Source organism: Tamandua tetradactyla, chromosome 1 (genome assembly GCF_023851605.1).
Source record: "Tamandua tetradactyla isolate mTamTet1 chromosome 1, mTamTet1.pri, whole genome shotgun sequence".
Classification (NCBI taxonomy): domain Eukaryota; kingdom Metazoa; phylum Chordata; class Mammalia; order Pilosa; family Myrmecophagidae; genus Tamandua; species Tamandua tetradactyla.
This window is the reverse complement of record NC_135327.1, coordinates 226,371,624-226,397,299: the sequence shown is the minus strand read 5'-3', so window position 1 is coordinate 226,397,299 and position 25,676 is coordinate 226,371,624. Positions and strand designations below refer to the sequence as shown.

Below are 25,676 nucleotides of genomic sequence, written 5' to 3'. Positions count from 1 at the left end.
TCTGTGGGACAGTTGGCCTGAAAGACCACATCACCAGGTGCCTCAGGGCGTGGCTCCAGAGTCAGGCAGAACTCGGTTGGAATCCACCTTCCACCATGTGAAAACTGTACAGTCTGGAGCTAAAGACTTCACCTTTCAGTGTCTCTGTTGTTCCCTCATCTGTTGAGGGACAAGACTACCTATTTCCTAGGGCCTTGAGAAGGAATAACGATAGGTGTCTAACACGGAATTTCTCATAGTTTCCATGTGAGCTCTTAGCATTACAATATTCTCGTTTATAATTTCCTAAGGAAGAGGCTCACAAGCTAATATTTTAAAACAATATTGAAAACCATTTTATTTTTTAACCAACAAATATTTGACTATCTTTTTAGTTTATTTTTCCCATTATCAGAATATAATTTTATTTTATTTTTGCAACCTGTTTTTTCTTTTACCAAAAGCTGAAAATTTCTATTTCTTTCCCTTATGCATCCCATGTGTATTTATTTGACTCTTACTGTGTTGAAGGATGGTGGGGGATACAAATGATCAAACACAACCCATGTCCTCAAGTCAGGAAAAGACTTTCACATACGGAGATTAGATCCACTTCAATGTCACATCTTCTTAGCTGGCCATGTCATCTTGCACAGCCTTCACTGTAGCATCCAATCACACTGTTTCTTTAAGCTTCTTTCTCCCACTTGGAATAATCTTGACGGCAGGAACCTTGTCTTAATCACCTTTATATGCTAAACATTCAGGGCAGGTCACAATGTAGACTCAGCACAAACAGAGAGTTGAAAGGAATGTGAGCCAGCGTTCAGGTACCACGTGAACTGAACAAATAGAGGTATCTAAGAATTAAATGATTGATTGTAGTTTGGGAGGCCAGAAAGAAGAAAGACTAAGTAATTGAAGCTAAGAAGCTAAGAAAGATTAAGTTATTGCCCCCAAGTCTGGAAGTCAAGATTTAAACCAAGATGAGAATTTCCAGTCTGGTTCGTCCACCCATCACTGACCTTGGATTTTGCTTCTTCCACCTTTAATCTTTCTAACCTTCTGGTAACAGACAAAGAGAATCAGGGTGGATCAAGCAATGGAGACGTCAGCATGACTTCTGTTGCCATTTCTTTAAAAAGATAAATCTTATTCATCGAGAGCTAATAAAATAACCATAGAAAATAGATCCATGTATATATTTTACATCAAAAGAAAGCTGCTCTTTGAAATAGTACTGAGCTCAGAAATTTCCGTAGGTCTGCAGTCCCTACAGTCAGAGGCATTGTTTAATTGTCCCTTTTGGAACATTCTGGAACCTGCTTCTTTTAGTGACTTCACTCAGAAAGAAATGCATGTCCAACTGGACCCTCACCTGTAAAAAACCACCTTTACACACTCTTCAGAAAATAACGTTTAAATCTTTATTCCCAATTGCACACAGAATTTCTCTTTAATTAGCTAGGCATGTAGTGCCAGTTTGTGGTAATGATTAGTCTATATATGTTCTCTTATTTAATGTGGTTAAACTCTAGGAGGAAAGATTTTAACTTAAAACTCTGGTGTGTTCTTCCGTTCGTAATAAAGGGTAAGGGAGACAGCAAGGTGTCTTACTCTATGCCAGAAACCTTGCGGGAGGGCCAAAATAAAGGAGATAAAAGTATGAACAGTAAGGCTGTCTAAAGTGGGTTGGGGGCATCCTGTGTCAGGAAGGCCGGGAGGTCTCTGTCTGCTCCTGCCCTCAGGCCTGCTCTGCCCTCTGACTGTCGCCCCAGCTCTCCACGCTCCTTCCTCCGTCTCTGGCTCTGTTAGGGGGGAAACAGCCCTGGAGCCCCTTTCTCCTGGCCTGGGTCATTTGGCTGCTGTCTTCCACTCTCTGCTGTAGCCCAGTGTATCTGGCACCAAAATGTAACTGGGCTGCCAACTGTGGAAATGGAATGAGGAAACTATCCATCAGTCTGTTTATTTGTGAAAAACCAAGTTGTAGTTCATTCTACTCTGTTTTGTTTGTTTGTTTGTTTGTTTTAACTATCTCTAAAGAACTTTCTTCACTGGGGAAGAGGGGTTCTCTGGAATTTGGAATTCACGACTTTGGTTTGATCTATTTTCTATGGTTGTTTTATTAGCTCTCGATGAATAGATTTATCTTTTTAAAGAAATGGCAATAGAAGTCATGCTGATGTCTCCATTGCTTGATCCATCCTGATTCTCTTTGTCTGTTACCAGAAGGTTAGAAAGATTACAGGTGAAAGAAGCAAAAACCAAGGTCAGTGATGGGTGGGCGAACCAGACTGGAAATTCTCATCTTGGTTTAAATCTTGACTTCCAGACTTGGGGGCAATAACTTAATCTTTCTTAGCTTCTTAGCCTTAATTACTTAGTCTTTCTTCTTGCCCATTCCTTACCAGAAGGTATAAACTTGGTTCTGTCAAGAATCATGGAAAATCACATAGTTTAAGATACAGAACAGGAAACAATCCTTAACCACACTTGAGACATTTGAGTCAGAGGAGCAGGTGTCAAGAAGTAAACTCTAGAATCGAGGCACTTCAAGGTGGCAAAGGCATTTTATTCTTGCTCACTGAATTAAACAATTAAAGGTCTGAGTGGTGGAGGGAAGACAGCAACTCCATCGTGACTAAAACAAGGAAATGGTCAGGACCCATGGAGTGTCTTTGTGGAGAATTGGGAGACACAAAAAGTGGAGGGGAAAGAGCTGATGCCACCAAGGGTTTGAGCAGTCTAGCCCTCAGTTTCAGTACAGGAGGATTTCTGGATGTAAAGCCAGGTTGATGGAAGAGAGGAGACAGTGATGACCAGATCACAGCATATCCAGTCGCAGAAAGCCTGTGATTTACAGGGTTTTACTGTGAGCCTCACAGCCTCACTGAATGCCACAAAGTGAAGAGTGACAGTGACGTGCTTTCAGGGCAAAGCAAGTAATAGACTTTTATGGAGAGGGTGTTGGATGTTACAAACCAGAGTGGAGGAAGCAGGCTGTCTCTGCTGACCTCTTACTTCCACACACTCTTTTGCAGTAGCTAGCTGGCCTCATCAAAGATGAGTTATATTGGAGGAGCCAGTTGGAGATTATTGCCTAAAAATTGATGTAGTTGTCAGTGTAGTGAAGATTATACTGCATAACAAATAAACCCTTTATGGAAGTGCTTTATGGGTATATTTTGGGTATAGCACAAGAACATTTTACTTTTCATGCACACACATCTGTTGCTTTGGCAGCACTCCAGAGGACATGTCCTTGTAATGACCTAGTAATTCTAGAAACTTCCATCTTGTGATGGTGTTCCCCAACGCATGGATTCCAGGTAGTCAGGACAGAGCATGTATGAGAGCTAACAGGTTCTTAAATATGGAGCCAGAAGTGGCACGTGTCACAACCTCTCATTGTGGCCTCTGCTGCTGGGGGATGTCTGGCTTATCCAGATTTCATCTGTGGACCCTGGCATAGGAAGGAAAGCCCCCGTTTTCCTATATTGGCTTTCCCAAATGTAAGTAATTGGTTTGCCAACTTTGTTTTACATAGCATTTTTTATCTATCTGAACAATAGCATCAATCACATTTATATGTAACATAAATGTATTAGCATATATTCATATCTAGTTATAAATGTCATCTTTATGGCTTATTTTTGATGACTTTGTCTCATTGCACAACTCCTGTATTGGATTATTCTAAACACTGGTGTCTAGAGTAGGGTATGGGTGTTTACCTTGGGGAATATGTTAGTCCCCTGTCATGTGTGAGAAGGTGCAAATTGATCAGATTTGTACATAACTCTTGGCCCTAATCAGCCTGTATGTATATGTGAAAGTGCTCAGAATTCACAAATATGCATCAGAGCTCATAGATATGCGTGTCAGGGGATGTTGGAAAGTGAGACTAATTGTAACTAAAAATACACAAATTCCAGAGACGGTTCAGTTACTGGAGACACCAGGCCATGGTGAAAGTCTGAGTAAAAGTGTAACATTGCAAAAGTGGCAGGTTTTGAAAACTTACATGTATTTTATAAATAAATAGATATATTGAGGAAAAGTTTAAAAATTATAGTAAAGGACACAGGCCCAGCTAAGAATGTACTCTTTAAGAGCTATTTATTCTAATCAAAAGGTGAAAATGAAGGGCAGACAGCCAGACTGAGGAGTAGGAAATGAAATTTAGCCTTTTTTTTGCATGGACAAGCACCAGGAATCGAACCCCGGTCTCCAGTATGGCAGGTGAAAACTCTGCTACTGAGCCACCGTCACACTGCCCGAAATTTAGCCTTTTGAACTGATTGCATATGGGTTTACAGGTCAATTTCTTACCTAGCCCTCAAGGAAAAGAAAACTAACTTCTTGGCAATTAAGAAATCATATGTAATAGATGCAGAACAAATAACAACAAGCCACTGTAGGAAAAGGACAAAATACCTTTGCACAGGCTCTCATGAATGTGGGACTCGCTGACTGAATGTCCAGCACTTCTTCAGCCCCATTTTCTCAACTACTGTTTGCAGAGGTGGAAAGCTGGAAAAGAATACATCGTTGGCAGCAGTTAAAGTTGAAGCACCGTCGCTTTTTATGTATATTAACGTATTCCACCCTCCTGACACTTGTGGGGTGGGAGCCACTGTTGACTCTGTTCAGTGATGGGGAAATCGCAACACAGTTAGGTCTTGTCCCAGGCAAAACCTCTGGAAGTGGCAGAGCCAGCATTTCAGTCGACCCAGTCTGTTTGCGGTGCCTTCCCCTTGCCCCTAGGCCTCTCTGTCTCTCAGTGTTAAGTCAAGGCCTCCTGGAAAGTAGAGGAAATGAAAAATGAGTGGGATAGGGGACTAGCTGGCTCAGTGTCAAATAACTATGAAAATTAGTGGTGATCCTAGAACAGCTGAAGTGGCAGCCTCCTAACAGACCTGCCTGTAATCATTCAGGGAAGAAAAGTAACTTGGTGCTAAAGGGGAAGTGGCCTAAATAGTACTGGATTATCTGAGACAGGTACAAACTCAGAAAACATGACTACACCAGGCCAGCACCTTCAAATGGAAGGACCCTGGTATTATCATAGAAATTCAACTTGTATTTAGAATTTTTATTACTATATGTATAAGTATGTATTTAATGACATACTAGAGGCCTGTGAACAAAGAGTCTGATAGGATTGAAAGAATCAATATATACATAAAAAAAATTTTTGTCCTTCGAGAAATTATAAATGATCTTGGCTATGTCTAAGGGAAATTAGAATGTGGTCAATGATCAAAAACACTAGCTGCCTACAATTAGATATGAAGGATAACACTAACTCAAGGGGCTAGAAAAAGGAGCTAGTCTGAAAAAAATGGGGCAGGCCACGGTGGCTCAGCAGGCAGAGTTCTCGCCTGCCATGCCAGAGACTGGGGTTCAATTCCCAGTGCCTGCCCATGTGAAAAGAGGAGCTGGTCTGGAAGTGTTTCCTACATGGCTGATATTCTAAATTGTGAATTACAGGATAGGGGAAATGCATTTCAGAATATTTGGGATAGTGCAAGGACATCTTATGGCACAGATTCAGTGACTGAAAAGACTAAATTCAAGGGGTTACAGTCTTACTTGCAAAAGTAACTTCAAGTTGACATCAGCAGGGTACAGAAAAACAGAGAAAGAATCATAAGTGGGGACCACTGCATCACACGGGTCTTTTGATCCGTTTTTAATTGGGTGCCACCAACTTCTGTGTCAGCTTTCATGTTAATTAGTGTTGTGGAAGAGCAGCAGAACCCATTTGAGAAGAGTGCTATATTCGGAAGAGCTGTACACAAGATCAAAATAAGATTCTACTGGCAAATCTGCTAAGAAGAGCCTGGGAGCAGGCGGGAAAGGAAGGGGGAGGCAAGAGCAAAAGACAGCCGTGCCATGGCAGGAGACACCTGGAAAGCAGTAATCAGCAAACCCTAGAGAAAACTGCCACTGAATTGAGTGGAAATTTGGACCTGTGTGACTCGGTCCAGTGCCTAGGTGCAGAGGTCATAATGCAAAGGTCTGCACTGTCCTTCCTTGTTTATCAAGCTCACTTCTTGGCCCTTGTTTCAGTGGTTGTGTTGGATTAATTCAGTCAAATGATTATTTATTATGGTCTACCCTGTGAGCTCAACTTTGGGGTTTACATGAGAAAGTCCAAAACACAATACTGGCCAGCCAAGGATGTACAATGACACATGCTTTTGTGGAAAGAGTAGAAACTTTTGGGGCAGATATGACTGCATTTATATTTGCTCTGACACTCTGAGCTGCGTGATTATAGACAATTTTGTCTATTTCCCTGAGGCTTCTCTTCTTAACTGTAGAATGAAACACACAGTGTTGTGGAGTGAGGATTAGATGAGAGCATCCATTTGCACTGCAGCAGATGCTGAGTACATGCTAAAGCTCTTCTCCTCGCAGAGAAGGCTTCTAGTTGGGAAGGCAAGGGCAGTATACCTGAGAGCATCAGGAAACAATTTAAGTTCTAAATTGCAATGATCTAGACCATCTTTTTTTTTTTTTTTTCGCGTGGGCAGCCATCAGAAATTGAACCCGGGTCTCAGGCAAGGCACGTGAGAACTCTGCCTGCTGAGCCATCAATTTTTTAAAATATGTTGTGCAGAAACCTCGATCCCTAGTCTCTTATATACTGTTTGGTAGTGGGGAGAAAGTTTCTCGTTTATGGAAATTCTTGGTTAATGAAAGCTAAATGAGTTTCTTCATGGCAGACTTATCAGATCTTTTCCTATGCCAACAGGCACTGTGAATCTCTGGAGGAGATTTGGGGGTGAGGGATGAAATGTGCAGTGTTTCCCAAACTACTTGGCCACAGAATGATTGTTTGGGATGCTCATGTTTTGTGCAACTTGTGTTGGGAAATGTAGGTATGAACTTCCAAAGCTTGCAGGAGCCAGCGGGAGACACGTGGCCCAGGAGATGAGAATTTGAATGGGATTTCTTAGAGTAATGAGGGGGGGCGGTTATCCTCAAAAGTGGAGTCTTGTCCTAATTACCTCTGGTTTTCCAGTAGCCAATGTATAATAGATGTTCAATAAATATCCATGGCAAAGCAGTTAAAGGGTTAGAATTCGAAGGAAAAGAATGGGGTGGGGGTGAAAATACTGAGACAAGAATGGGCGAGGCTCCCTGTGGATCACAGGCCAGTTATAGGAGGCAGAAGTGGCATTGTAGGGAGAAGTGGGAAGTCGGTGGATCGAGTCGAGGGAGGCCAGGTTCTCTGGACCTTGAGCATCAGAAAGAAAGCTCTGATCGTCAGAAACAGAACAGACACTCCTGTAGCCTTGAGTGTGGAAGTAGTATGAAAGCAGGGTGGACAGGTCAGCCCTTTGGTGCTATATGTGCAGGGCTGATGAGGAACACAGGGAACTGGCCGGGAAGCTGCTGCAGAGGCCAGGACTGCAGTGAAAGGCCCAGGATGGTGGCCTTGGGTGGGCGTCTCAGCCAAAGTTGAAAGAAGATGGGGACGGTTTGGGGTGGGTTGGAGAAGGGATGGACATGCAGCCGGTGGAGCTGGAAGGGCAGGGACCCCCAAGTGGGCACCCAGAGTACCTGTTCTGGTGCTGGCTCTTACCTTCTGCTTGTGCCAGGACCTTGATCAGGGTGGCAACCTTTCTGTGCCATCTGCCAATGATGCATAGAAACACTCAAAAACCCAGAAAAATGAGAAGTGTCCTTGGAAATAATCAGCAGGAGAATGGGTGGAAAATGATGCCCTGGGATATGGGGGAAGAGATCTGGTCTGGAGCTCGGGGGATTTTCCGACAGAATTCTGTAGCTTCTTCCTTCTGAAGCGCTCGCAGTTTTATCCTCCCGTGACCCTCCTGAACACCAGCCTCATTTTGCATTCCCGTCTCTGCATCCTTGTCCTCTCAGCCTGCCTTTTCTTCTTCCTTCCATTCACCAAATCCGTGGTTTTCAAGTGTTATGCTACAAATCCTGTACGGGTGTGAAGGCACATCTCAAATTTCATGTAGTGAGGCTAGCAGATGGAGCTTCCTACTGAAGGCATGGTTTTGACAAAGCGGGAATGAGGATGCATCTTGCTGCAAGGGGAAGTCATAGGCTTTGCAACATGCCCAAGCTTGCACCAAAGTATTTTGGGTTTACTGGAATGTGCAAGGACTTTGCTCCTTGAGTACCTATTGGGATCACAGCTGGGGTAGTCAGCATTTCTACTCGAGGGCGAGCGGCAGATGGTGTGGTCTCTGTAAATAGTGATTGGACATGATGAGAAATAACTTGAGAGTAGTGTACCTTAATTCTCAGTGACTGATTTCATATTTGGGGTCCTCTGTCTTCTCTTCCTCCTCTCCCCCTCTTCCTTCCTCCCTTATTCCCTTCCCTCCTTTTAGTTTTTAGACATTTCAAGTGAACCAGAGCATTCGCATATATGAAGGTGTCCTGAATATAAAAAGCATGACAACTGTTGATCTTTCAAAGTCCATCTCATCCCATCTCCATGATTCTTTATCTAATTAATCCAGGCAAGACATGTTTTACTTCTTTTTTAAGTGCCAGGAAGTTTAGTCCATGTATAGCACCTAGAGAACAAGTATTGTTTTGCTCTCTTTCCTCTTATTATTTCTTTTCAAGAACTAGCTTGCATTGATTTATCCTTTCCACATTATTGCTTGCTATCTCATTATTTTCCTCTTTTATTTATTAAAAATAAAACGAATTATTTTTAATTATTATTTTAATAATTTATTATTTTAAATATTTTAATTAAAATTATATTTAATTTGTTGCCTTTTCCTAGCTTTTTAAAAAAGTTTTTCTGTTGTAGTCTTTTATGATTTCTTAAAAAAAAGCCTTGTTAGTTTAATTTTAGTATTAAAATCTTGTAATGAAGGGATTTCGGGGTATACATTTCCTTTGACCAGCTTGCACTATCTCCTAAAGTTTTGTATACACTTTTTCCAGAGAGTTGATTATTTCAGTTTGACTTTGATTTAAGGATTGTGTAGGAATATTTATTTTTCAAGTACTTGAAATTATCGTTATTTTTCATAATTTTATTGGATGTGATTATAAAATGCAGCTGTAAAATTCCTACTTTTGACTGTTGTTTAAAGGTCTGTTAAAAAAATCGTTTTAGTCAAATATGTAATTGTGGTTTGTAAGTATTCCAGGAGCTATGGGACAATTACCTATTCTAGATTTGTTATACAAACTCACACACATACCTATGTCAGTATTGTTGATTGTATTCACTTCTTCACGGTCTTTATTTTGTTGCTGTAGAGCTGTTCATTTCTGAAAGAAATATTATAAAGCGTCCCACCATAATTGTATCTTATCAAGTTTTCCTTGCATTCGTAATAAGTATTGCTTTACATTTTTTAGTTGAGTTGTTTGTTGCAAGCAAATTTATGATCATACCTTCCTCATAAATAGTCTTTTAACATTACCAAACCACCTGTTTAGAGTCTGTCACCTTTTCTTAATAAAACTATTACCACTCTTAACATTCATTTGTATTTGTCTAGTATGTCTTGCACATCAACTTTTCTTTGTTAATATTGAGTATGTTTATTACAAACTACATATAGCCTTGTTTTGATTTCTTAGCCCAAACAGTTAGTCTTTGTCTTTTAATGAGAGAATTCAGGCCATTAACATTTAGTTTAATAACACGATATACTTGATTTGGCTCCTTCATCGTAATTTGATGGTATATGTATTTATTCTTCTTCTCTAATAGATACAGCTCTTGCTTAGCAAATTCTAAACAGTTGGTTGAGTTTAGGTTTTGACGAGCTGTGTCTGAAGTGACAGTAGGACCTCTAATGGCTCCAGTGATTTTTAGACAAGTGCAAGTAGGAGAGGTCTAGAAGTCAGGCCAGAGAACAAGACTGGACAGCAGATGTCAACACAATGTGAATGGGGACTTTCTAAACAAACAACAGCATCAAAGAACATGGAGCCAATGATGAAGGACAGCATGAGGGAATCACATGGTTGGGTCTATTGTTTCATTAAAAAATCCAGGTGCTCTTCTTTTGGCTATTCTTAATAGTGTGCTCTTGACTGCCACTATTTATCCTTGCCTTTTCTTTTAAGTACATGTCATTTTTCTTCAGATCAGAACTTAGGGTTTTGGATGGTTGTTGAAAGCCAACCAGGTCCTTGCTTTTGTGCTCTGTCCCCTCTGCGTCTGAGGGTGCTGGGTGTCCTGGAGTGGTGTGGGCTGAGCCTTGACCTGCAGTGTGCTAACTGTGCTCTGTGCAGTCTCCTGGACATGCGCCAGGCACAAATACAGCCCCGCAAGGCCAAATACAGCCTGTCCTGCTGAGCTGTGTTCATGCACTGTCCTGGTCAGGGCACATCACCCTGTCTTGACTTGGCATGTCCGGGAAGCTATGCAAGAGTTCTGTCTTGACCTGTGTGGGTGATGCACCTTTAGGTTAGTCTACTAAATAAATCCCTTCATTTAGGTCCAGTTTAGTTAGGATTTTAGTGCCCCCAGGTGTGAGCGATTTTGCAAACCTGGGATAACAATGAGTATGCATTTTGAGTTCAAATCTTGGGTCTGCCTGGGCTAAAATCTTCCAACGCTTAGAAGCCCATGGACACTTGCTCAAGTTACCTAGTTCCACTGAGGCTCACCTTTTCCCCCTGTAAAAGGTGAACAATAATCATTCTTTTATCTTATTATGGTTGTAAGGATCGAATGAAATAAACATTGGCTGTTTTATTTTTATTTAAAAATAAAAGTTTTTTTTTAATTTAAAGAAATATTCTCTATGTCTCAACTTGTAGCTTGGGTTTTTTAAGCAACAAAAATTCAGGCCATAAGTGGTTAAATCCAACCTCTTCCACAGTAATTTGTATTCCTATATTTTCCTGGGCTTTGGCAGTGAGAATTTTTCTTACCTCTGTTATAAATAAATTTACTGAAACACATCAAGAGAAAGAATCCTATTTACTGTCCAATTCAATCACAGATATGGAAGGATGTTACTAAATTTAGGAACAAAATAGCCCATCTGCATGCATGCATTGAGCTGGAATTTGTTTAGTATGGTGCTAAGATGCTATCAGGCAAGTCCTAATGCTATTAAAGCTGAGTCAGGTTGGTGTTTTCCTCATTTCAGGATGGTAGGAAAAATGTTTACTGGACTGAGCAGCTCTATTCAAGTCTGGGCATGCCTGCCAAACCCTCAGATTTGTTGTCCTTTTTACTGGGATTGCCGTTGCCCAAATTTCCCCTTTTCCCAATATTTCAGGTTTCCCACATCATCATCGGAAGTTCATGGTTGGTTTCAGATTCCCCGCCAGTGTCTCCTTCTGCTTGCCCGCCCTGTAGTGGGTTAATTGGGTTGCTTTCACATGTGAGTCATTTGTCACCTTTTGCATTTGCCTGACTTTCAGATTCTGACTCTTCTTGTTTTCTCTTTTCCAACCTTGAATTCAGTAAATAAAAGCTGAGGTTTTTTTTGTAACTTCTTAAATAACTAAAGGGAAGAGCTAGTATAATTCACAACCCCTCTGACTGCTGACTAAACGTTCACACTCTCCTCTCTCGGATGGAACTTTAAGGAATAGCTGGAATGGAATGGTGCCTCTCCCTCATCACAGGATTCCACAGAACCAAGCCCAGATCTGGTTATATCTCATTTTGGTTTGCTTTACGTTGTGTTTGTGCCCCACTGGGTAAAGCTCAAACCTGGGCTTCATGCAGATGTATTTTTGTCTCGCACAGGCAGTAATTGAATCTCTGTCAGTGGACTTGCCTCCGAGGAGTGTTCTAAGTCTGGCTGCTATATTAAGCCATGTTCCTTTCCAAGGGAATGCCCTGTTTGTTGACTGTGAGCTATGGCAAAGCAAAACTTCCAGAATATTCGGGGTGGGGGAGGGGATCCGGAGTATTTGCGATTCCTTCCCTGCAAAGGGCCCCTTCTGCCTTCTAGAGGATGGGGCTCTCCCCTCTGATTGCTTCTCTCTGCAAAGACTTGTGCTGGCTAAGAAGAGGATAGGGACTACTATTTGCTCTTTGACCTTTGGGGACAGATGCCAGGGAGCCTGTTGCTGTTGGCCGTGGGGTCTGCTCTTCTTCCAGCTCCTGCAGTGTAGTATCAGATCCTGCCTCCGGGCGCCTGAAGTGCTTCTCAGCTCATTTGTGTGTGCCTAACTTCCTTCAACTCCTTTCGGTTATGAGTAAGCCTCCAAACCTTTCCTCGTGCCTCGGAGTCAGCAGTCTTGGGCATGGAAGTGTGAGGTGTGTCTGCACTGAATTTAGAGGGGAGAAGCAAGCATGCTGAGCTCAGTGTTTCCAGGAGACTTTGTGTACAGATCTGGCAGAAATTTGTGCAAAGTTTCATACAAACAGTAGGGAGCCCATAAAATTTGAGCTAAGGGAAAAAGGAAGGCACAACACGCTTGAGTGTCTTAGAGCTACTTACTGCTGCCTCAAAGTCAAGAGCAAAGATCTCAAGATGATTTCTGGTGAACTAGATGTGTGTATGTTAGGAAATAGTTAAAAAGTTCTCAAAGCCTTCTCCAACCACCCCTGCAACTGCAGAGGCCAAGAGAAACTGCACACACACACACACACACACACACACACACACACACACTCCTGTGGGGAACCTGTTTTGCGAGTTTTGCCAGTAAAAAGTAGGAAGGGGGTTGCAGGAGAGCCGAGTGTGAAAGCCTTAGAATTGAAGGTTTTTCAAACCCAAAGTTTTCAAGGTAACTTTATCCTGCCGAGAAGAGGTGCATACGCCACTGTAGGTTTTTCTTTAACCGATTAAGTGCATTGTTAGACAGGGAGGGGCAGATTAACGAATGCCTATAATTTTGATCATTGTTTTCTGCAAAACAGTTCAGGCTTTGAGAGGAAACCCATCCTTCTTGGCAAGATTTCTGCAGAGCACGCAAATTATACCATGCAGAGATCCAAACCCCCTAAAAAGGTTTCATTAATGAATAATTTCAGACGATTGTTTAAATCTTTGCCTGACAGGTAACTTTGGCACGGAGGCAGGTGGGGTTAGAGTTTCCATGGAGACTCATGATGTCATGCTTGGAAGAGCATGTCAAGACAGCCGATTTCACAAGTAGCTTCTCAAAAAGTCCTATAGGCTGGAGGTAGGTTTTATGCAAATGAAGAGAGTTTCGCTGGGAAAAACTGCAAAAGAAAACAGCGGAGACATGGAGGGGGGGGTTACCTGGCCACCCGAAAGGGTGACCCTGGAGCCCATTAGAGAAGAAAACTTCCCCAGGACGAATTCGATTTTCTACTTGAAGGCCACCTCACCTGTGGAGCCCTGGGTGCAGGTAAATATGCCATCTTTTCTTCCAAATTATGGCAAACAATTATTTGGAAACATTTGAGATCTGTTGCCCTGCAATGCTCTCTTGGCAGGAAAAAGGGAATCAATAGGCACTGCTTTTTCCACACTGAATGATCGTGCTCTGGGGCTGGTTTTTGAGGGCTTTTTTATTGAATGAACTGAGATTTTTGAGTAGAGCTGATAAACAAATGGTGCACCCTGTATTACACTAATTGTGCCTTGGAATAATATAATAAAAATGCCACAGGTTAGGATGAGAAGGAGGATTTGAGATACTAAATGTATTTTTGGATCATTCCCAGATGTTTTTTCAGCTCTTAGACCAGACCTTGAAATAGAGGCTGCAGGTATTTCTCCATTTTCTGGTTGTAAAATGTAGAAAATAAGATCCGTGGACTATTACAGAAACAGTTTGTAAACATTGCGCCGTTTTTTGTTTGTTTTTAACTGTTTCTGTATGCTTTTCTCAGTGTAAACGTTTTACAGGATTAGAAAATAAGAGTCCTGTTTCTGGAGGGTTTCTGGATGCCAGGGAAGAAGTCAGGACTCCTAAATTCCAAAGGAAAGAGATAAAGGCTCCTTTGCAGTGAGGAGTGTCGGTGACAAAGATAGTTTTAAAACATGCTTTAGCCAAAAAAAATAAACCTCCAGGCTTGGAGGTGAGGGCTTTTCTGCTTCCATCAGTCACTGGTTAGACTAAGTAACCAGTACCGCCAGCGGGAGCTGGAGCTCTGCAAAGTTGGTTTAGAGGGCTTAGTTTGGGGATGTCGGGGTGCAGTCTGAGAAATGTGGTCCACCAGATTCATGAATTGAAGCACAGCGGTCAAGATCATTTAATGACACCCACGAACTGGGAATGAGGACTTCTGAAACCAAAGCCCCTTCAGAGCCAAGTGGGCAAGCACCGAAATGTTTTTAAACCCACCTCAGTGTGTGAGAACCTCCTAAAATTGTTGCCTTCCGATCCTGTGGGTTATCAGCGAATTATTGCAGAAAGAATGATGCCTCTGAGGTCCAAAAGCCTGTGGGCTTTGAGTCATGCCAGCTCACCGGCTGGGTGATGGCTTCAGGCAACTAAAACCTGGGCTGTGGGCCTCAGTCTTCTCCTCCGTGAAATGGGTGATTATAGCAGCATGGGGAGGACGGAATGAGAAAATCCACACATCACAGCTCTCAGCAGTAGACTGTGGTTTTATTTACAGTTTGCATGGCGCTGAGCAGTATATAAAGTTTTGGTGTAGCTTTTCTTTCATCTTAACCTTACGACACCCCAAAGGCCAGCAGAATTTTTTTGTCCCCATTTTACAGACCTAGAAACTGTGGCTCAGAAATGCTTGAGAAGACAACACAAATTGTCCTCCCACATTCCCTGTAATTTTTCTCATTTTAGGCTTGCAGGAAAAAAAAAAGAATGTGTTTCCGAAATTACTTCCGGCAGCAGCAACTGTTTCTCTAAATTCCTTTTAAAATGCAAAATGTTAAGTGCATCCAACGAGCTGGGATGTTTGCGTTTGTACAGTTATTATCCTCTTGACACCTTTTTCTAGGTAGTCTTGAGATGTGGTAATGATTTACTTTTTACTGATAGGAGCTCAAGCCGCTTTACACACTTGTTATTTTAAATCTCACTGGCTTTGGATCTTTCTTAGCCCTACCAGAAAAGCCAGGCTCTGATGCCACAGGCATTTCTGAGCCGGACAGGGAGTCCCAGTGAGCGCTGGGGACCGCTCCAGGGAAAGGAAGTGAGTTTGGGGCTGGCTTCTTTCCTTTGCTTCTTTTATATCCCAGACCTCAGCACTGCCCTCCCTTGTCTCCATCCCAGACGGAAACACAGCCCATAATTATCTTCTATGTCCATTGTATGTGAGAGACAAATATGTTTTTCATTGTTTTATTTTTAGCAGCAGCATTTCCAGCCAGGGGAAAACACTCTATTAGTTCCAGGTTTTTCCCTAACGATCTTTCCAAGTTTTCCCATTTTTCTATGTCAGATTATTCCGATTTCTCAACTTCCAACTCCTGGAAAAAGGCTCCAAGCAGGGGTAGGTATCAGGAAAGCTCATCAGGTGGGAATGGGGCACCCCCCTCCCCACACCAGCTGACTTCATTCCATCCTGGGCCACCTCAGCAGATCCAGTGCCTTCAGGAACCTCCATTCCCAGCACTGCTGAAGTGACACCATTTATCTCGGGCAGATCTATGAGTCTTGAGGCACATAGTAATTTTTAAAAAGTTATTGTTTAATAGAGCAGTTGTAGATTTTCAGAAAAATCATGCAGGAAGTCGAGATTTCCCATATGCCCCCCTCACACATGCAGTTTTCCCAGCTAGTAACATTTTGTCTTAGTGCAGCATGTATTAATTTATTTCATTCAAGGTTTCAACCCAAATATGAACCCCAGGATGGCAGTTTTAAGGTAGGAAAACCATTTATGAAATCAAATGGGTAACAGGGTACTGAATTTCCAAGTAAGTTTGCAGTCATTAATAGTATGCTTGTACTTTTTAAGTCAGACCCTGTTTTAGAAGCCCACTGAAGCTTTGCATTGCACTTAATTGTTGTATAGTTTAACTGTTGATCCATTGATAGTAAGCAGTGGTCTCCTTGGGTACTTTGCACCCAGCAGGGGTTAATGGGATCTTATTGAATCTTAGAAGTCAAGGAAGTGCTAGCCTGGATTCGAATCCCAGCTCCCTTGCTTACTGGTACCACAGATTTCAACTGAAATACAGTGATGGTATGATAATATTACAAATCAAATGTAGCATCTGAATTTTAAAATGGCCTGTTGAGGAAGGAATTACTGATCTTGAAATATTACACTGTTCTCTTTTAAAAAGCTTTTGGAATTTCCAAGGGAATTATCTCTTCAGAAAGAAAGGTGAAATCCCCAAGTACTGCAAATTGAACTAAAACTCCCCCGCCCCCCACCCCAGGCCAGCAGGTGGAGAGGTGAACTGGGAGAGAGCTCTCTTGGGGGAGGGAAGCTATTCCTAAAAGTCGTTTAAGACTCACCCTCTTTTCATTGCCATTCATCAATTTAACTTGATCAGAAACATTCCTGTTTTGAAGCTGGAGGAGAGTAGTTGCCAAAAATTTATTTCTTTCAAAATAAGGCATCCTAAAAAACTATGTCATTCCAGACTAATTTGCTTTCCTCTCCCCTCATGTGGTCACTGAAGAGATGAACTGGTAGAGGGGGAGAAGTTTCTATACTGGGGCCATCGAGCTTCCCTCTAGCTTTTCTTTCCTTAACTTTTTCTTTATTAGGTAAAAAACCCGGTTTACTAGAAGCTAAAGTCCACAGGGGAACCAAGTTTGGGATCTTTTTTATTGTGAATGGTAAAGCAGAACCAGGAATAGCCTTTGGATTCAGCCATTTTGTGTTTCAGGGTAGAATTTTCTTGTCATTACTTCCAATATCGATGGCTTTCTTTCTCATAAACTCCCAGGATGCTGCATTTAACGCATATAGCTGTAATGAGAGAAAAAAATGAGGGAATGGGATTTTTCCCCCTTTTTATGTAGGTACAATACCAAGGTAGCACACAATTCTGGGGTTGCTAAATCTGCCACACATTCTTTGGGTGTTTTATAAACCCAAAGAAGTTTTCGTATGTTTACCAACTACAGATAGACTCCCTGGGAACCAGGATCTAATGCAGCCCCCTCCGTGCGTGGTGTTTGGGCAACTAGCAGCCAAGGGTGCTGTGGGCTCTGGCAGCTGGGGGTAAGGGACAAAGGATGGGATGCGTCCTGGGGACGGAAGGCTCTGCTGCCTTTGCCTCTGGACAACAGACTTAATGTGCTGCAGAAAGAAGTCAGAGCTCCCTCACTGTGTGACTTACAAGACAAATGCAAAATATGACTCATTTTGAAAACTCCTTCTCTAGAGATTTTCCAGAAATCAGGAAACAGCTCATTTTACATCCCAGCATGAGTACAGTCAGTCCAGAGTCAAGGATTGGGGTGACTCGAGTGGCTCCCTAACATTTGGGGGTTCTAGATTGTGCTTTGTCTCCGCACCCTGTTGGCCACCCATCGCGCTTTAACGTCCACTCCTACAATTAAGCCACAGAAGTGCTCCTGGGGTCTATGACACTTCCACCATTGGCTTTACTAGGGCAGGTGAAGCGGACACGACGGCGCTGACCCCATAGCGCAGAGCTGGCCATTGGCCTCTGTGATCACATGGATCACACGGGACACCGTCACAGCGGGGTTGGTGTCCCTCCATCCCGTGGCACTACATGCTTTTTGGAAAAGACTTTCTTTGACCAAGCTCCTTCTCTTAGAAGCAAAGGAGGTGAAAAGACCTGCAGAGCCGCTGCCACACGCGGGCCGTAGAGTGGCCGCGAGGACACAGAGGGGACTGACCCTCCATCATTTTCGGTCCTTGGCATCGCTGGTGGTTAGAAACACCTCCGAATGCACGTGGGCGTCACGTCACACGTCCATAGTCACCTCAGGAGGTCAACACGCCGTAGCCGTGGGACTGCTCTTCCCGACGGGTGCCTTTTTAATTTTTTTTTTTAATCGCCTTTGAATTTTGCACAAAGAAAGGTAGCCAGTGTTCTCGCTCCATCAGATAACTCAGTTTATCTGTAATTTTGCAGATAATTGCAGTTGAATCCTTTTGCAGGTGAATGAAAGATTGCAGAAGAAAGCTGCAACTGCCTCGTAGAAGACAATTCTCAGTTGCTTCTTTGTGGAGTGTGTGTGCGTTGACGGGGAGGGGAGCACAGACTCTGTGTCTCTTCAGAGGGTTATAACAGCGGCCACATTTGTGTTAACTTGACCCCTTTTAATTGGCCTCTAGGTTGTCTCCCCTCTCCCAGGACTGCAAGGGCCAGCCTTGTCTCTTTGTGCATGTTTGCAATTCCAAAGGACAAATTCCTAGATGTCAGGTGGGATTTCTAAAGGTGAAAAGTAGTGCCCATTTTTATCTCAGAAACACTCACAATTTATATTTTCACTCTGCATGTGTGAGTGTGGGGACATAAGGCACATGCAGAACCTGCGATCCTCTGCAGCCATCCCCGTGAACCGAGTGGCGCCTGGTCACGTAGCATCTAGGAAGTAAACAGCCCGAGAGCCACAGCAGTGTAGTTATTCATTTTAGAAGAGGTGACCCTGTTTGTATGAAAAGTATTTAAAAAACAAAACAAAACAAACAAAACTCTCATGAAAAATTTCTAGAACTATACCCAAGAATCTGGAAAGAAGGCTGGGGGTTTAGTGATGATGGAAGCTTATGTTTTTCTTTACTGTTTATCTTTTTATCATCTGCATGTATTATTTTATCATATCAGTATCTTATTTTAAAATTTTAAAAACCAGTCTAAAACAAAAGAGATGCTCTGTTCTTCCAGCTAAGGCACTGGTCAGCCAGCTTAATTGTAGGAGTGGACGTTAAAGCGCGATGGGTGGCCAACAGGGTGCGGAGACAAAGCACAATCTAGAACCCCCAAATGTTAGTGGAGTTAGAAAGTGAATTTCCCCACCCTGCAGCAAGTGTATGCTTTGGTGTAATCGCCCCTTGAAGAATGAAGTGGTTCTCTGTTTCCTTCTGCTTTATGGGAGCAGAGTCTTCTGACTGCCTTAGCAGTCTCATTCCCCGCAGAATCTTCCCTAAACAAATATATTCCAGTCAGGAGCCACCTTCCTCAAGAAATGCTGTTTTGGATTCTGAGCACAAGGTGTGTTTGGTTCAAATAGTTTTAAGCTGCCTGAACTTTGCAGCAAGAGCACAGTAACTTCACCTTCCTGGGCCAGAGCCTCTCCTTGCCCCGGGTTCAAAACACTCACTTCAAATGCACATGAAAATATGTTTTGACTAAATCCCACCCCCTGCCAGTTTTCCAAGAATTGATTTTGGGAATGGTTTTGAGTAAAGAGCTTTTCTGTAAGGTCTGAGATTATATAACTCTGATTCAGTTTCCTAGGGAAAAAAAAACCCTGTTTTAATATACAAAATATCTGGATTTGAAAAGAATATGAGAGGTTTTTTTTTCTTTCATAGCAAAATCTAAAAGGCAAGTGGAGAGGAGAGGGCAGACTATCAGAGGCGCTCTTTTGAGAGAAAGAAAACAACACTTTTCATACTCCAGACACCAAAGAAAGCCTTAGATGCTATTTTAAACTGCAACTCCATTGTATTCCAGATCTGTAGAATGTATTAGCCACAGCCCAGGAGTGTGGTTTTAAGTTCCTTGCACTCGAATCCCTGCATATCCTGAATATAATTAGACTCTTCTTTCCCTTTTTCAAACACTGCTTTTGAAACATCACACTTTCCCAATACAGTATTTTTAAAATTTGTATTGCTGCTAACTTCAAGTATTTGCAAAAGAGAGCAAATGTAAAACAAATGTCTCAAGGTGGTGTTCTGTGGACAAACGTAAGCCTGACATTTCGTTGGTTATAACTCTAATATAAAATATATTTATCTTTATAATATAATGGGAAATAACTCTGCTTAGAAGATGGGCAAAATCGAGATTGTGATGTGCACAGCAAGGGAAAGCTATAATTTAAGCAATTCCATTCCAGAGAATTTAATTACTATAGTTTTGGAGTGGTAGGTTCCTTTTAAGCCAAATTTAACCTTTTTCTATGCCATTAGAAAAAATGTACCCAGTTCTCTATATCATTTGTAAATACAATAGTTTCTTCCTGCAAATATCAAGTACCACTGGCTTTTTAAGACCTATACATCAAATTTCAATTGCCTTTATGCATGCCAGTATATTACGATTCAATAAAAAATTCCTTGTATTGTGAATCTTGACAAAAACATTCTTATATGCATTCAAACTACTGCAAATATGTAACACAAATTCTCTTTATTGACTACTTACTATATGCCAGAAAATCTCATACAAATTATCTCATATAATCCTCTAAAAAAACCCATGAAAGGGAAATGTGTGAATAAGGAAACTGAGGCTCAGAAAAGTCTAGAAACCTCAAGTGTTTCACACTAGACTCAAGTGTGGAGCATTTTCCTTGAACCCCAAATGTGTTTTGCTTCTGAAAACTGTTGCTCATTGTGTACTGTTGTATGTCCAAATGTTGTGTAGGAAATTATTTACCTCTTGCTTCTGAAGCCTCTTCTGTACCTCCTGCCTGGGGTTCAAAACACTCACTTCAGTGTACATGAAAATACTTTTTGTTGCTGTTCCACCAAAGGGTGGATCTGAGGAAAGTGGGGCAGCAGTCAGTTTTGCCACCTGTTAGCAGAACTTGCAAGAAGCAGGGAAGGAAAGGTTAAGTGTACCTCTGAAGTCAAGGCTGAAGGTTATTTGTTAGGAATGTTGAAAACATTTATGAAGAAACCTTCTTCCTAGAGTTATAGGAAGGAAATAGATGCGGACATCAAATCTTCCCCCTGAAACCGGCGATCTGTGACCAGCCCTGCTCAGTGGCTGCCTTTGAGTCCAGCCCCTTTCAGCCTGGGAAGGGATGAGTGACAGGATCGCAAAGCGGCAGGGCCCTCACACTTTGCACAACGACCCCCTAAACACGCTTGGCTACTATTTTTATGGGTGATTGTCCGAGTCCTCAGTGGGATGGAAGGCCTCCAGTGGGCACCCTGTGCAGGCCAGGGCAAGCCAGATCAGAGCTGCTGGGGCCAAGTTCTCCACCCAGGGCACTGCGAGTGGCCATGCCATGGCTGTAAAAACTCTTCCTAAGCCGCTCGAACTTTGTAGGGTGAGGGGTTTCTACATAACGCGTGGTGGTGAGGTAGGGGCAAGTTCTGCCCAGCATGGTGGCCTGCAGGTCAGACACGGCCTGTGAACAACACCTACCCAGCAAGGAGCCGCCACTCCGATGGAAGCATCTCACAAGACATTTTGGGGAAAGGATCAATTGCCACCCAATCGACCTTAAATATTCACAGGTTTGTTTTCAAGGTAGGAGGGGCCTTAAAGCTGCTGCTGACAAATTCTAGTTTTATGGGAAATGAAACTAAAGCCAGGGGAGCTGCCTTGATCAGGAACAGTCAGCTTCTTAAAGGCTCATTGCTCTAGACCCGGTGGCTCTCACTCACCCATGAAAAGACCCTGCAGTGTGGTTTTGAGGATAAAATGTGGGAAAGGGCTTTTTGACTTGTAATGTGAGAATGAGACAAGTTGAATTAGGCTGACGATGATACAGCTGTTTGTGATAGATGTAGAAAAAACCAACTTTTTCTTTCATTCATTCATTCACTCAGCATGAACTGACTGAATGAATCTTGTACTGGCCCAGTGCTCGGTGCTGGGGACCCACCAGAGGGCCATCGCCTGCCTAGAGCAGAGAATCAAATGCAGAAGGCAGAAAATAAAGCCAGTGTCTGGGTGACTTCAGGTAGAGAGCAGAGCCATGGAGCCACCAAAGGTGGGCCGCCAGCAGGAGCCAGTTTTGCAAATAGCGGGGTCAGCAGGGGCCAAAGGGATGGCAATAAAAGGGTCTTGTCAGTCCTAGGGCCAGATGACAGAGGAGAGGTGGTTGGGGCTCAGTAAGCTATGCTAAGGAGCCAGGATTTGATGCTTCGTGTAGTGCAGAGGGTTTTAAGCCAAAAAGTGATAACTATTTTTAACACTGATTCAAGCACAATTTCACGCAGAAGCCCCTTGGGGTATCTGGGTCATTGGGTATGTGGGGATTGAGGGCTTTTAACGATGCCTGCCCTCCCCATCTCCTTGGCTAGCCCCAGAGGGGTCCCTCGGAATTCCGGGACTCCACCCCATCCAGGCAGTTTCCAGATGAAAATCCTGAGGGATCTGCAACCTGCCTCCCGAGTCCCCTCCCGTGTCCAGAAGCTAAAGTAGGGTCTCTTTCCCTAATTCTGCACACTTGAGCTGACGCTCCCACAGTGAGTTCCCTCCTGGATCACTAGTGTTTCTCTCGACCACATAAAAGGAATCATTCGATGCAACAATGGCTGAAATACAGTACGTGCTTCATCTGTCCCTGAGTTTGGAGTTTTCTAATGAGATTGTGATTACTTTTACCCTTTGCCTTTTTTATCTACTCCCAAATGAAACAAGAAATCACTCATTGATATTTCAGTCCAACTCGGGTGTTCTCTATTTTGTTTTTTTGTGTTGTGTAGTCACCTTAAACCAAGTCACTTTCAACCATGGCAGCCTTAGCTTCCCCACTGCCTGACTGTCCCCTCCCCCAGGCCCCCGGCTTGGGTCTGGTGCTCAGAATGCACCGGCAAATGCTGGCTGGGCAGAAGTGTAGACATGTGTCCACCAGCGCCTTTAGCCATAGGCTTTGCTCAGTTTGGACTTGTTCTTGAAAATGGTGGAAATACTGAAAATGTCGTAGGTTTCATTCAGCTCCCGTACTTCACAGGTGAGGTAGCTGAGCCCTGGAGAAGTGAGTGAGTTGGGTAAATCACGAGCCTGTTAGGGCCAGACCTGCATCTGGAGTCCAGGTTTCTGGCCCCGAGGGACCCTCTCATGGCCACGTGCTGAGAACAGTCAGGTGGGGGACATAACAGGTGCCACTGTCAGGAAGTCAGGCGCATGTCCCTTGGCGGCTGTCCAGCATTTGGATGTGCCATTCCCTTGCCTCCTGTATGCCCCGACCTGGTGTGGTTTGGAGGCAGATACAGCCACAGAGGACGCAAGCTGCCGTGATGCAGCGGGCTTCAAGGTGAAGCAGGTTGACAGACCCCTGGTGTTGAGACCAGTGGCAACTTGGACTCTGCCGCATGACGGCTGTCTTAAGTTTCTTAGATGCCCAAATGCCTGCAATGGGTTGGCTTACACAGTGGGAACTTATTGGCTCATGGTTCTGAGGCTAGAGGGAGTCCAAAATCAAGGCACCATCGAGGCAATGCTTTCTCCCAGAAGATGTAGCATTCTGGGCTGGCTGCTGGAGACCCTTGGTGCTGGGCTTTTCTGCTATATGGCCGTGTACATGGCAGCCTCTCTTGGGTTCTTGGTTCCACTGACTCTTGGCTTCTGGCTATTCCATGTGGCTTCTCTCTCCATCTGACTTTATCTGCCCACAGATACTCGAGTAATCTGGATTAAAGCCCTGCTTGATTCATTTGGGCCACACCTTAACTGAAGTAACATCGTCAAAAGGTCCTATTTACAATGGTTGTTCCCACAGGAATGGATTATGTTTAAGAACATGTTTTGGGGGGATGCATAGCTTCAATCTGCCACAACTGCAGAGAGGAGCTAAAGGTACTTCTGTGTGAATGCAGGCATAGAATTCAGTAAACTCTGATCCTAATCTGAAACTTTGTGGTTTTAACCCCACGTGCACAGTTTTATCTCAATGGCCCTTTCCTGTCCACTGGACACTTGTGGTTTCTTGAGTCCTGGGTAATGGACTGAGCCTGCTGAGAGCTACGGAAAAGGGACACGTTCTCACCCTCATTTTTTGGTGTCCACATCCGGATTTACCTAAACCCCACCCAGGCTGCATTTGCACAGCCATGAAAAACCGGTATTTTCTATCCATGAATCACACACTCCGATTCCTGTGTCTCTGTCTGCAAGGGGTTCTCTGGCCAGCTTGCTGGAAGAATGGGCACTGGGCAGGGCGCTGGGAGCGGGGAGGGGCGAGGTCCTGCCCCTGGGGCGCCCTGTGGAAGTTGAAGGTCCGGCCGAGGTCCGGCTTGTGGATGTGGACATGGAGCCCATGGGTCACCCTCCCCTGGAAAAGGCCTGGATGGAAAGCGGCTTTGCGTGTTTTTGCTGTCGGGGACCCTGCCAGGCGCCAGACGGGATTGAGGTACAGATGCGGCTCAGTTTGGGGGGGCGGGGGGCAGAGGCAGGCACCCTGCCGGGCTCTCGGAACTGCTGCGTGGCCTGGACCCTGCCCCCCAGGGGGGCACCTGTCCTCCAGCCCATTGATTGTCAAGTGACAGCCGGAGAAGGCCAGGGGTTCGACTGCGTGTCTAAAGTCAAGGTCGATGGTCCATGAGAGCTAAACCTTGCTTAATGAGAATGAAATTGCTTTTCTTTACTCTGAAAAATGTCTTTAATTTTCCGTGCAAAGCCGGGGAGCATTTTTCTTTGATTACACACAATGTTTCTGGGCAAGGTGGAATCCCCCTTACCTGGCCAGGCTCCAACGAGGAGTCCATGGGGTCCTGATTTGAAAATATCACAAAGTCCAGAAAACTGCAAACCAGAAAAGCTGCTTTTCTCTCCTCCCGCCTCTCCCTTTGGTGAAGAGTTCCTTCCGACATGCGGCTCCCCTGCCTTGCCATGGCTTCCCTTCCCCAGGGGGGGAAGAGGCGCGACAGGTCCTGTCCTGTCCCTGCATGACTTCCAGCCCATGCGCAGAAGCTGGGGAGCCGCCAGGCACCCCTGGACCGTCCCCAGGCGGGGCGGGGTGGCCACAGCCCTTCCCAGGGCCACAGAAGTTCACCATCCTGCTTGTCACAGGGGAAGCGCTTTCAGACAGTGCAGGCAGGAAGGAGACTTTGGCTGAAACCCACATAAAGAAAAAGGGAGAACTTCAAAAATGAACAGCCCTAGAAAAGAACAGGAATTCATTTCATAGGCCTTTGTCTCTGATCTCTCGTTTCATGTGCCTGACTTCCCTCAGCCAGAATTAGGATGTTCCTCAAAGAAGCCTTGGGGGAGTGAACCGAGGTTACCAAGTTTGATGTAGGAAAAGAAGAGGGTGGGGGGGAGATAAATTTCCAGAAGGAACCACCTGCGCTTTCAAAAAGCATGAGTGTGACATTGTAATAGAAAGCATTGGCAGTATGCAGTTTTTGTTGTAGATTTGTTTCGTGTTGGAGCATCTGAACATTTTGGTTCAGACGGTGCCGCCGTGTTGCGCTTGGTGGCTGAGCCCGTGGCCCAGCACATTTGTTTGGACATGAGGTGAGGGGACACTCACTGGCCGTAGAAGTGTGGGGGCTGCTGTTACGGGATACTGGGGCCGAGGAGAATGCCTGCGAATAAGATGCATCATAGGGACCTAGGAGGAAAAGAAAGGAGAATGAAATTGTTTTTCTTTACTCTGAAAAATGTCTTTAATTTTCTGTGCAAACGCAGGAAGCATTTTTCTTTGATTACACACAATGTTTCTGGGCAAGATGGAACCCCCTGACCTGGCCGGGCTCTGAAATAATGAGGAGTCCTTGGGGTCCTGATTTCAAAATGTCAGAAAGTTGAGAAAACTGCAGAAAAGCTGCTTTTCTCTCCTCCTGCCTCTCCCTTGGGTTCCAAGTTCCTTCTGATGCGGCTTGGAGTAGAAAACAAGACATTTCAGACCCGGAAGAGCAAAGAAGTTTGGGCACCTACCAATGTATAGAACCCATAAGAGGAGGAAAACGCTTTCCTTTCCCCTAAGGTAGTGGGCGCTGGTGAGCTGCCGCCGTCCAGGACAGAGGATTGGCG

General features: G+C 43.9%; 1 protein-coding gene across 19 annotated transcripts in view; it reads left to right on the top strand.

The window, feature by feature from the left end:
* The window catches only part of KIAA1217 (KIAA1217 ortholog), a 425,610-nt gene that overhangs the window by 150,364 nt on the left and 249,570 nt on the right, over nt 1–25,676 (top strand). Inside the window, exon 1 of one of the 19 annotated variants that reach the window (XM_077153810.1) lies at nt 8,791–13,287. The exons of 17 other annotated variants lie outside the window; for them this stretch is intronic. In XM_077153810.1, the coding sequence (XP_077009925.1) occupies nt 13,108–13,287 (180 nt within the window). In that variant the 5' untranslated portion in view covers nt 8,791–13,107. Of the gene's footprint in view, nt 1–8,790; nt 13,288–18,788; nt 24,052–25,676 lie in introns of those variants that run through there. One more of the 19 variants, XM_077153821.1, reaches the window with a different exon arrangement.